At 45.7% G+C, this 12104-nt stretch overlaps 1 protein-coding gene across 1 annotated transcript in view; it reads right to left on the bottom strand.

Moving 5' to 3' along the window:
- The window catches only part of Eif2b3 (eukaryotic translation initiation factor 2B subunit gamma), a 63768-nt gene that overhangs the window by 8906 nt on the left and 42758 nt on the right, over positions 1–12104 (bottom strand). The window contains exons 7-10 of the mRNA XM_075945534.1: positions 10027–10154; positions 8586–8776; positions 6200–6277; positions 4752–4900 (exon numbers count right to left, since the gene is read on the bottom strand). Coding sequence (XP_075801649.1) covers positions 4752–4900; positions 6200–6277; positions 8586–8776; positions 10027–10154 — 546 coding nt within the window. The remainder of the gene's footprint in view (positions 1–4751; positions 4901–6199; positions 6278–8585; positions 8777–10026; positions 10155–12104) is intronic.

Here is a 12104-nt window from a genome sequence, read left to right as displayed (position 1 = left end):
AAGGTAGCTGAGGAGCCAGAAGAGGGTGTTATATTCCCTGCAGTTGGAGTTACAGGTGGATGTGAGCTACCTGACATGGATGCTGGATATGGGGGCAGGGGATGGTAGGTGGCACAATGTTTTGGATTTGACCCCTGGTGTCATATAAATCAGCTATGAGGGCACATACCTGTAATCTCATACAAAAGGAAAAAAGAAAGTGAGTATTTTCTTTTCTTTCTTTTGGAGACAGAAATTCATGGACCTCAGATAGGCCTTAAACACTTTTTCCTGCCTATTTAGGGTTGTTTTTTCCTTGAGACAGTGTCTCATTATATACTGTCTTGGAACTCACTATACAGAGCGAGTTCAAGGACAGCCAGGCTACAGAGAAACACTGTCCTGGAAAAAAAAAAGGAAAAGAGAAGACAGGGGCAGGTGGGATGCCTCAGAGGTTAGGAGCTCACACTACTATTGTAGAGCTCCTACACCAAACACCAAAACTGGATTGTTCAAAACCACGTGGAACTCCAGTCCTGGGGATCAGATGCTCGCTACTGGACTTTTGCTATAGACATCAAACAACAAACCAGCTCAGGGATGGCTCAGCAACTAAGTGCATATGCTGCTCCTTCAGAGGACGGCAGTTTGACTCCCAGGACCCACACCAAGTGCTCACAGCAGTCTGTAACTTTAGCTTCAGGGGATATGACTCCTTGGGTACCTATATTCAAATGTACACACACACAAACACACATCTAAACTAAACAAGAACTGGGTCAGGATGGTACATGTCCACAATGCTAAAATTTGTGAGGTAGAAGTAGAATGATTAGGAGTTCAAAGGCATCTTCCCTACACACTAAATTCAAGGTCAGTCTGGGCTATCTCAGACAAGGCTCCAGAACAAAAAGGATACTGCCCTGTGGAGAACTCTTAGCCTAGCAAGTGTAAGGCCCTAGGTTCAATCCCTATTGCCACAACAATAGTAGGTGGAATGGGAGTAAAGAAGAGAGAAACAAGGATTCGGTGGGTGGCCAGTCAGCTGGAGCTGTGCTCAAGGTAATGATTAGAATGAGAAACAGGAACAGCTTGTTTGGCCTTGAGGGCTAACTTGGTTAAGCATCGACAGCACGGAAAACCCAGGTAAAACCCGATTTCCAACTTGCTTAAGCTGAAGATGGGATTGGAGACTGCTTTGATGTCATCCACTTTATATTAAGAGACAATTCAGATGTAGTTGAGGAGGATAAAGAGACAGACAACAAATGAAAGCCTTGACTATTATAGGCTTTTTTTTGAGATTTATTTATATTTTATATAAAGCTGTATCTGCATCACACCAGTATGCCAAAAGAGGGCACCAGATCTTATTACAGAGGGTTGTGAGCTACCATGTGGTTGCTGGGAATTGAACTCAGGACCTCTAGAGCCAGAGCTCTTAACCAGTGAGCTCTCTCTGGCTGGCCCTGACAATTAAGTTTTTTTTGGTTTTTCAAGACAGGGTTTCTCTGTGGCTTTGGAGCCTGTCCTGGAACTAGCTCTTGTAGACCAGGCTGGTCTCGAACTCACAGAGATCCGCCTGCCTCTGCCTCCCGAGTGCTGGGATTAAAGGCGTGCGCCACCACCGCCTGGCGACAATTAAGTTTTAAAATTATTACATTTTTATTTATTTGTTTGTTGTGTGTGAGTGTGCCATTATCCAGTCCCCTCGACCTTTTTTCTCTCCAATGGATTTGTGTCTATATTTATGTGTATGAGTCTGGGCATGTGTGTGTAGAGGTCAGAGGACAGCAGGGATTCAGGCTAGCTGGCGTGTGAGACTCTGAGGATTTATTCCTGCGTCTGCTCTGAATCCTGCTGAAGGAGGACTGGGTTACAGACAGGCATGGGCTATCGTGTCCTACTCACACAGGCTCTAGGATCTGAACTCAGCTTCCCCAGCTTCCGCAGCAGCGTTTCACCCTGTGCATCTGCCCAGCCTTCACTAGACGTTTGATTCCTGACTGTCAGCCATCACAGAAAGTGGCAGAAAACGGAAGATAAGCAGGAATTTTCTGAGAACAGTCTTACCTATTGACACCTCCCCCAAAGTGTAGATATTGGCATCTCCCAAGCCCTGAGGACCTTGGGCAGGGAACTAACCCACTGTCCACAAGATCGACATGTCTGAATTTTAATTGCCCTTTTCAAGTTTATCATAGGTAAACTAAGTGACCCCAAAATAATGGGGAAATCTTCATATGGGTAGAAAGATATCAGATCTTATCATCAGATGCTAATTTGTAGGACTGCGTGATCTCTCACCACCTTTAGCTTAGACTGGCTCTGAACTTAATGATTCTCCTGCCTCAGCCTTTAAAGTGCTGAGATTATAGGCATGTGCCATCTTATTCCTATTATTATTATTTTAGGTTTTTCAAGACAGGGTTTCTCTGTAGCTTTGGAGCCTATCCTGGAGCCCGTGTGAGTAGGACCAGGCTGGCTTTGAACTCACAGAGATCCGCCTGCCTCTGCCTCACAAGTGCTGGGATTAAAGGTGTGCGCCACCACCACCCAGCTATTACTATTATTATTATTATGCAGACAGACTCTTATTTTGTAATCTTGGCTGGCCTGGAACTTGCTATGTAGAACTGGCTGGCCTCAAACCAGAGATCCACCTGCCTTACTGTCTTGTGGGTGCTAGATTCAAACTGGGGCCCCCTGGAAGAGTAACCAGTGCCTTAACTGCCAAGTGATCTTTCCAGCTGCTCCCTGTCCCCTTTAACTTAGATTCTGGGGATCAAACTTAGGTCCTCCTGCTCTGAGGGCAAGCTCTTTACTAAGGTCCACTCCCAGCCCAGTCAGTCACTCTGAACTGTAAAAGGAACTGTTTTCTCCGGGGGGGTTTGTTAGGAGTTGGGTGTGGCGGTACAGGACTTTTGGGGCAATTGAAGGAGAGCTGATCCTAGGATTCAGGGCCAGCTGGCCCCATTTCAAGATAAACAAACAGTCAACGAGCTCCCACCCCACATATTCAGCCCAATGAAGTGTTTGCACACCCCCCCTCTCATTCTTTGCAAACAGTGTAGTCCAGGCTGGCTTCTGACTATGGATCCTCCTTTCTCTGCCTTTCCAATGCTGAGAATCTGCTACCATGATGAGTCAGCTCAGTGATTTTGCTTTTGCGGCCTGTGAAGGAGCCACATGCCTTCAATCCCACGACTTGGGAGACAGAGGCAGGAGGATCGCTGTGTCGCTGTGAATTCAAGGTCAGCCTGGTCTACAGAGTGAGTTCCAGGACAACCAGATCTATGTAGAGAGACCCTGTCTCATAAAAGAAAAGAAAGCAAAAGAGACAACCTCTCAGGGTGGGATGGTGCATGCCTTTAATCCCAGGACTTGGGAGGCAGACATAGGTGAATCTCTGGTTTTCAGAGTGAGTTCCAGGACAGTCAGGACAACCAGGACTACACAGAGAAACCCTGTCTTAAAAAACCAAAAACAAGCAAACAAACAAACAAAAAAAAACCAAGGTGAGCCAGGCGATGGTGGCGCACGCCTTTAATCCCAGCACTCAGGAGGCAGAGGCAGGCGGATCTCTGTGAGTTCGAGACCAACCTGGTCTACAGAGCTAGTTCCAGGACAGGCTCCAAAGCCACAGAGAAACCCTGTCTCGAAAAACCAAAAAAAAAAAAAAAACAAAAAAACAAAAAAAAAAACAAAAAAAACCCCCCAAAAAAACCAAGGCGCATAAGGGACAGTCTCATTGTGTACCCCTGGCTGGCCTAGAACTCATCACTATACAAGGCTGGTTCACAGAGATCCACCTGCTTCTGCCTCTTCTGGGATCAAAGGTATGTGCCACCATGCCCACCTAGCAAAGCATATTGTTTTTTCTTTAAAAAAACAGTGTATCTCTGTGTAGTCTTGGCTGTCCTGAAACTCACTTTGGCCTCAAGCTCAGAGATCCGCTTGCCTCTCCCTCCTGAGTGCTGGGGTTCCAACTTGTCAAACATAACCCAGGCTAGCCTCAAATTTTAAATCCTCTTCCCTCTGGCTTCTGAAGTTCTGGGATTATAGGAGTGTGTTGGTGAGGAACCATGCTTTGTTTAAGTAAAGTTTCAGCAAAAGGCTTATCGTTGTATTTTTATCTCATGTATTTGAGGCTGGCCTTAAGTTGCTATGTAGCTGAAGATGATTTTGAATTCTTGATCCTCCTGCTTCATGCCCAATTTATGTAGTGCCAGGATTAAACCCAGGGGCCTTGTGCATATATGCTAGACAAACACTCAATCAACTATATCCCTAGCCCCAGACTTTGGACTTTAAGGGGCTGAAGCAGGATGCTTATGGGTAGACCAGACTGAGCTACATACAAGGTCTAGGCCAGCCTCGGGAGAGAAGCCTGCCCTTAAAGCATAGCATGGCTTTTATGTCCACTCCCTGTACGCCGCTGCCTCCAGGAAGCTTTGGGGTATTAAGGCAGGGGAAGTAACACTTCATCAGCACAATGTCACTGCAGCACCACAAAGAGCTCACTACTGTGGTCACCTTCATGAGACAGGACCCCAGGGAAGAGAAGGCAGCTTCTCATAGGAGTGTATGGTTCTACGAGAAGAGGGTACTAGAGTTCACGTCATTATGGAAGCAAAACCAAACTTCAAAGGTGCTAAGCTTCTTCCTTTCTGTCCCCAGTGTGAGTGAGCCCTTTGTTGGGTTGGGTGAATCCACCAAAGCTCTTGGGGTACCAGAAGCCTTGCCTCACGCAGGCACAGAGGGAGACATACCCTTCTTCCACGATGACAGAGTTCATGAGAAGGCAATTGGTAATGGTCACTTTATCTTGTATGACACAGGATGAGCCAATGACTGAGCGCTTAATAGATGACTTCTCTCCAACCTGTGTATCCGGCCCAATGAGGCTGTCAGCTGCAACCTGCAGAAGGCAAACAGAGATCTTGCCATCCGTCTCAACTATCTGTAATTCACCCCCATCTTTGGGGCTGGCATCTATGGACCCTTTCAGAGAAATAACTTAGGGGAGTGATTAGTATTTCGCAAGACCCAAAGACCAAACAGTTTTTCCAACACCAGCTCCATCTAACACTGAAGAACAGGCCCTTCTCTTCCAAGAAAAACAAAACAAGACCAACAAATCAGACATATGTGTGCACTTACATATTTGTATACTTAGCCCAGACTGGCCTTCGGCTTTTCAGTTTATTTAACTTTTTTTAAAGACAGGGTTTCTCTGTGTAGCTTTGAAGCCTGTCCTGGAACTCTTTCTGTAGACCAGGCTGGCCTCAAACTCACAGAGAGCTGCCTGCCTCTGCTTCCCAAGTGCTAACCTTAAAGGAGTGCACCACTCAGAGGCCCCCAGCCAACTTTTCTTCGAGACAGGGTTTCTCTGTAGCTTTGTAGCCTGTCCTGGAACTTGTAGCTCTTGTAGACCAGGCTGGCCTTGATTTCAGAGATCTGCCTGCCTCTGCCTCCTGCGTACTTGGGATTAAAGGTGTGTGCTGCCACTGGCTCAGCTCCCTTTCTCCTTTTTATTGCTTTTGGAGACAAGTTCTTACTATGAAACCCTAAACTTGCATCCAACTTGCTATTTATCTCAGGCTGCTTAGAACTCACATTCTTCCTGTATCAGTCTCCTGGATGCCATGGCTGCAGCTGTGTACCACAACATCTGGCTTCAGGACTCTTCATATTTGTGAAATACAGGAGATTGGATCCAGAGATTCATAAATGCTGAGCAAGTGTTCTACCACTAAACTATATGCCAAAGCAAGTTCCAAGCGGCCAGAGACAGGGTCTTACTCTTTCCCAGGCTAGCCCTGCATGTTCTGTAGGTCAGCAGGCTTTGAACTTGTGATCTTCCCACCTAAGCTGCTCCAGTGCTGAGATTATAGATGTACCACCACATCTGCTAGGAAGTCTCTTATATTTTTTTCTGTGTGTGTACACATGTGCATGCTATGATGTGTGTGGAAGTCAGAGAGGAACGCTTTAAGTGTCATTTCTCCCCTTTCAGCACGGGAGTTCCCAGACTGTACCAAGGTTGTCAGGTTAGCAGCACAGAGCTTTACCCGCTGAGCCATCTCTCCAGCCTGATGAAGTCTTCTTGAGTGAGACCCTACTACTACCAAGATGGAGATGGGACTCCCCTTGTACTAATGGGGTCCCAGTGCCCCTCAGAAGGTTGCACCTGTGCTCTGCTTATGCCAACACTTACCAGGTGTCTGTTGGCAATCTGGGCTGATGGGTGGATCATTGACTCCTCTGGACAAAGCTCAGACAGCAATTTGGGTACCTTGAGGAAATAAGTTTCGTAGGTAAAGAGGTGGAAACACCTAACCGACACTTTAGGTAGAACTCAACGCCCAGTCAGGGACGGGGCTCTCCGCCAGTTGTGTCAGATAAGAGCGCAGAGAAGCTGCTAGGCTTCCCAGGACAGGACAGCGTATGCAGCAGCCTCACTAAGGCCTAGACATTCTTCTGACATTTCATGGGAAAGGAGGTCAAATGGGGCACAGAACACCACAAATCCCGCTCAGAATAATTCTGGGTTCTTTTCCTTGTCTCCTGGGTTACTGTGGCCATGCATGTACCACGTGAGAAGAGGAGCAACGTTGGACAAACTCTACAATCAGGACTGACTCAAAGAAAGAGTCCATGTCCCTCCAAAGGAAACGAGAAAAAGAAGTTTATATTATTCTTGCCTAAGGCTGAGAGATGAAAAGCAGGTTGAAGGTACAAGGTGATTTGGCCATAACCTACTTGGAAGGAAGAGAATGCATGTATCTGTGATTCTCCAGCATGGACAAACCATTGTAGGTGGTGGCCATGCTAGCTGGGCGAGGTCTTGTCAGCACTGGCTACAGTACCATGAGTCTTATTTTATGACACTCCAGTCACGGCCCTGTGTGCCTATCTGCTGCACCATCAGAGGGTGTCTTTCCAGCCTCAGCCTGTTTATAAACCTGCTTCTGGACCTGAGTAAGAGTGGAGAACACTGTGTTTTCTTATAGTTTTCTGGTTTGGGGTTCCCCTGAATTCATAACCAATCCACATTGAAGGCAGCTTAATACCTGGGGCTGAGGTTATGTCTACCAGCTAGTACGAGTCTTTTGTTGTTATTATTTGAGACAGGGTCTCTGTATGTAGCCCTGGCTGTTCTGCAATGCACTATGTAGATCATGCTGACCTCCAACTCACAGAAATCCTCCTATCTTGTCTCCCGAATGCTGGGATCAAAGCTGTGCAACCACCGCCCTGCCTACTAAGAGTCTTCAAGATTCATGAACCAGAGAAATCTCAGTTTTCAATAATATTTTTAATATCATCTACATCTTATCTTACCTCCCAGTGACAGTTTTCAGAGTTCTACTAGGAACAATGCCAGTAGTTAATCTTTCGCTATTGTTTCTCAAGACAGGGTACCCCTGGCTGTCCAGGAACTCACTCTGCAGACCTGGCTGGGCTCGAACTCCAGAGATCTGCCTGCCTCTGCCTCTAGGGAGCTGGGATTAAAAATGTGCCACCACTGCCCTATTTAGTAGCTAATCTTTTTATTATCTCATTGCAACTAACTTTGCCTATTTTTACCTCAGCGCTTCACTCCTCCCCAATTTCATTTGCTGGTCTCAATACTCCTTCCTCCTGTGCTTCTAAGACTATGAAGAAACCTCCACATCTTTAGCCTTTTCTCTCCATGCTTTCACTGATGTGTTTCAGACAATTCTCCATAGACACTCCTATCTCGAGTCATCTGGTCACTCAATTTTCTTTCTCTCTTCTTCCCCCTCCCCTCTTTATATTTTTAAAATTCAGTTTACCTTAAACACCACTAACAAAAATACAAGCAAGAAATCCCTACAGGGTTTCATGCAGCCCAGTTGGGTCTTGAACTCAGTATGTAGCCAAGGATGTCCTTGAAATTCTAGTCTTTTTGCCTCTGTCTCCTGATGCTGGGAGTATGGGCACCACACCAGCTGATGCAGTACTGGGGAGTGAGCTCGGGGATTCCTGTGTGCTATCAATAGGGCTACATTCCCAGCTGTTTTTTTGCTTTCTTGAGGAAGTTTCCTTTGTTGTTTTACTTCATTAAACTATGTGACTATACAATATTTATCTATTTTATTACCCCCCACCCCCGACCCAGACAGGTCTTGCTATGCTACCCAAGCAGGCTTTCAACACAAAATCCTCCTGTTTCTGCCTCCCAAGTACTGGGATTACAGGTGTGAGCAAACATGGCTAGCCTGGAATTTGCTACAGGGTAGCCTCCACTTTGCACATCTCACTGCTGAGAGCTGGGGTTATTGGAATATACCATCATGCTTGGCTTTGTCTGCTTACTTAGAAGTAGTTATTATACAAATGTTCACCCTGAAAAACAGGAGAGCTGCTGCAGCCACAGCTCAGAAGCTAATCTCCCTAGAGATCTTAGCGCTTCCCTGAACTCACCGACTTCCTGTCTTTGGATTTTCCCCTGACAATTCAAGTCTTGCTGATCTTTAGGAGTGAAGACTGTGAATGTTACCATTTCCCTAATGAGAATAGTAAGAGAAAGCATGGTCTAGTTTGAGGGCAGGAAGACCCTGAGCCCATCCTCTCACCTGCCTGTTGGCTTCCATGTAGAGCCCCAGGGTGCTCACTCGAGAGCAGAGTCCCTCTTTCATGATGTGGACATAGCAGCGCACCTGTGAGCTAGAAAAATCTTCCCACTTGTCTCCTCGAAAGGCATTCCAGCAGGCATGATATGGAGCCAAAGTCAGAGTGTTGTCATTTTTTATAAAACTGTAAATATCTTCAGAGCAAACATCCAGAGTAAATAAAAAGAGAAAGATGGCATGGGGACACAGATTGATTGACAGCCTGCCTTGCTATGTAGATTGGGCTGGCCTGGAACTCACAGACCCCCTGCCTCCGTCTCTGCCTCCTGAGATACAGTCAGGTCTTAGAAGCAGGTGTGGCTAATATTCCTTCCTACTCTCCGTGAAACTCATCACTAAGTCTGGACCCCAAGGAACCCATCACAGCTGAAAGACCAAGTCAACTAAAACAGGCAATGGATTTTCTTATACGCTTGAAATACGGTAAGCACTATAAAATGTTATAAGCACTAAACTAATATTTAAGAAGTCCTAAAAAGAAGGTTGGCTGGCATTGTGATGCTCACCTTTAAACCTAGCACCCAGGAGCCAGAGGCAGGTGAACCTCTCTCAGTTCAGCCCAGCCAAGGCTACATAATAAGACATAACACATAGTCTCAAAACAACAATAAATCAAAGCTTTCAAGCAAACCAAACGCCTAAAAACAATAATTAAGCATCACTAAGGAAAATGATAACCTCTGTAAATCATGAAAGCACACAGCATGTATGCAGGTGATCACAGCATTTGGAGTCACAGTAACTATTCTAGTTTTCTTTTTTCTTTCTAATTCTTTTTTGTTGCTGTTTTGAGATAGGGGTTCTCTGTGTAGCCTTGGCTGTCCTTGAACTCACAGAGATCTGCCTGCCTTTTCCTCCTGAGTGCTGGGATCAAAGGCGTGCATCACCACAGTCCAGTATAATGAATCTTAGATGTTGGAGCCAAAGTCTGTGGCTGCAGCCACCATGCCACTCTGTCATCACTCTGTGTGATGGGGCAGGACACAGGGCTCTGAGGGCAATCAAGGCATTCCATCTCGACAGTCTGGCTGGCCTCTGGTTGTACTTGTTTGCTTCATCACCTTCCCTCACTGACAGAGGTGGTAGGTCTAACTTGAAGAACCAGGAAGCTGAGATGCGGTAAGGAGAATCTGAAGACCTATGGTTTAGTGGGGAGCATAGTCAAAAAGGATGGACCAAATAATGGGTCTGGAGGCTTGATCAGCCCAGCCCGGAAGAGTTCAGGAACCAACTGTGTGATCAAGCGCACCCAGAGTAAAGCCAGCTAGCCCATTTTGTCCTGTAAACTAGACGCTGGCTGTCTTAAGTGAACATCTTGGGATGCCATTCTCTCCCAAGGTTCTTCGACCCATGTTCATCTCACTGCACCAAACCAAACACCAACCTAAAGACTTCAGCTCCTTTTTCTTTAGATCCTCTTCTTTGTCTTCCTGCCTCTGTTGTGAGGAAGTTGAGGAAAACTGTTTTCTTACTAGGTATGGAATCAGTTCACTTCGGATGGAAGTGATTGACCTAGAAAGAAAGAGTGGCCAAATGTGAGAATTTTGTATCCTTCTGGGTCAGAAATTATTTGTACTCAAGGAAAAGCCAAAGATCTGGATTTCCTTTAAAGGTTAAGACAGAAGTGGGAAAAAAAAAATAAGAATCCCTTTTCTTGGTCCTTCCACAAAGTCCCAGCTTCATGGTATGTATATGTATGTACATCCTTACGCATACATGCAGTATATAACACGGTGCTCTGATTCCTCATTAGCAACCATCCATGAGAAAGCAGGCTATTCTGTTTGTGGGCATGTAAGATGTATGTGTGCACACATGTCTCTGTGGGTGCATAAATGCATGTATACAGAGGCCAGGGGTGGCTGTCAAGTGCCTTCCTCTATCAATTTCCACCTCTCACTGACCCTGGGTTCACTGATTTAGCTAGGCTTGATGCCCAGTGAGTTTCAGAAAGACATCTATCTGTCTTTGTTTCCCCATCACTGGGGCTACAGCTACTGCTGCAACTAGCTTAAATCACTTTTTTAAAAAAATTTCAATTTATTTTATGTGTACTGGTATTTTGTCTGCACATATGTCTGTGGAGGCCAGAAGAGGGCATCAGATCCTTTGGAAATGGAGTTACAGATGTTTGTGAGCTGCCATGTGGTTGCTAAGAGTAAGCCCTGGTCCTCAGGAAGAGCAAGTGCTGTCAAACAATCTTGCCAGAAAACACCACCCACCCTTCCTTTCTTCCTTTCTTCCTTTTCTTTCTTGTGACAGGGTCTCTCAGTGTAGCTCTGGCTGTCCAGGAGCTCACAGAGATCAGCCTGCTTCTGCTTCCTGAGTGCTGAGACTAAAGGTGTGCGCCACCATGCCTGCCGCCCCCCTTTAAATTTATATTTTTATGTATAGGAGTGTTTTGCCTGCATATATGTGTATACCACATGTGTGCCTGGTACAGGCAGAGTTCTATGTCCAGACGATGAGATAGAAGGCTTTTATTTTTTTGTTACATGGAGACAGTGTCTTAATGGCTCAGGCTGGCCTCTAACTGTCTACTCAAGGACAACCTTGAATTCTTGATCCTCATGCCTTTACCTTGTAAGGGCTAGGATTACAGGCGTTACTGTCATGGCTGGCTCTGTGGAGATGTTGTTGTGAGACAAAGTCTTACATGTAGCCCAGGCTGGCATAGAATTTAGGATTTGCTTGCCTCCGTCTCCTTACTGCTGGGATTGTGAGCACAAGCCACGATGTCTGTTATATATTTATTTCATCCTGGGGGTTGAACCCAGGGCTTTGGACACACTAATTAAGTACTCAGCTTTTGAATTATAATGATTATAATTATAATGATATATCATTAGATCTTTTCATTTTTGAGACAAGGTCTAACATTGTAATCTAGGAGGTCTTGAACTAGTGGCCAATCCTCCTCCCTCAGCTTTCTAAATGGCAGGAATTAAAGGCATGGGCCACCAAACCTAGTCTCTCTGCAAATTTAGATTTCATTCCTATCCCTAAGTAGTTCCTAAAAAACATTATATCCCACTGAGCGAAGGTGATGCACGCCTTTAATCCCAGCACTCAGGAGGCAGAGGCAGGCAGATCTTCGTGAGTTTGAGGCCAGCCTGGTCTACAGAGCAAGTTCCAGGACTGGCTCCAAAGCTATTGAGAAATCCTATCTCTAAAAACCAAAAAAAGAAAAGTTAAATTCCATCTACTCAAAAGGGCAGGTCTCCAAATATTGTAGCAGTTGTACTTACTAATGGTTGCTAAAGAATTCCCTCAAAGTTAACTTCAACCTACTGTAATATCTCAGCTGAGACTGACACCAAGGGCAAGGGCAGAGTTAACTCATGCAGAGAATGACTCCTAGAAAGGAGCAGGGAGTAGCTGGCCAGAGCTCTGACGTGCTTCTTCATTTGCCCTCTGTGGGTCCCAGGAAGTAACTTCTTTCTGATGGCATCACGGGATGTC

The sequence above is a fragment of the Microtus pennsylvanicus genome, chromosome 13 (genome assembly GCF_037038515.1).
Source record: "Microtus pennsylvanicus isolate mMicPen1 chromosome 13, mMicPen1.hap1, whole genome shotgun sequence".
Classification (NCBI taxonomy): Eukaryota; Metazoa; Chordata; class Mammalia; order Rodentia; family Cricetidae; genus Microtus; species Microtus pennsylvanicus.
Note: the sequence above shows the minus strand (reverse complement) of the source record. Positions and strands in the feature narration are given on the sequence as shown.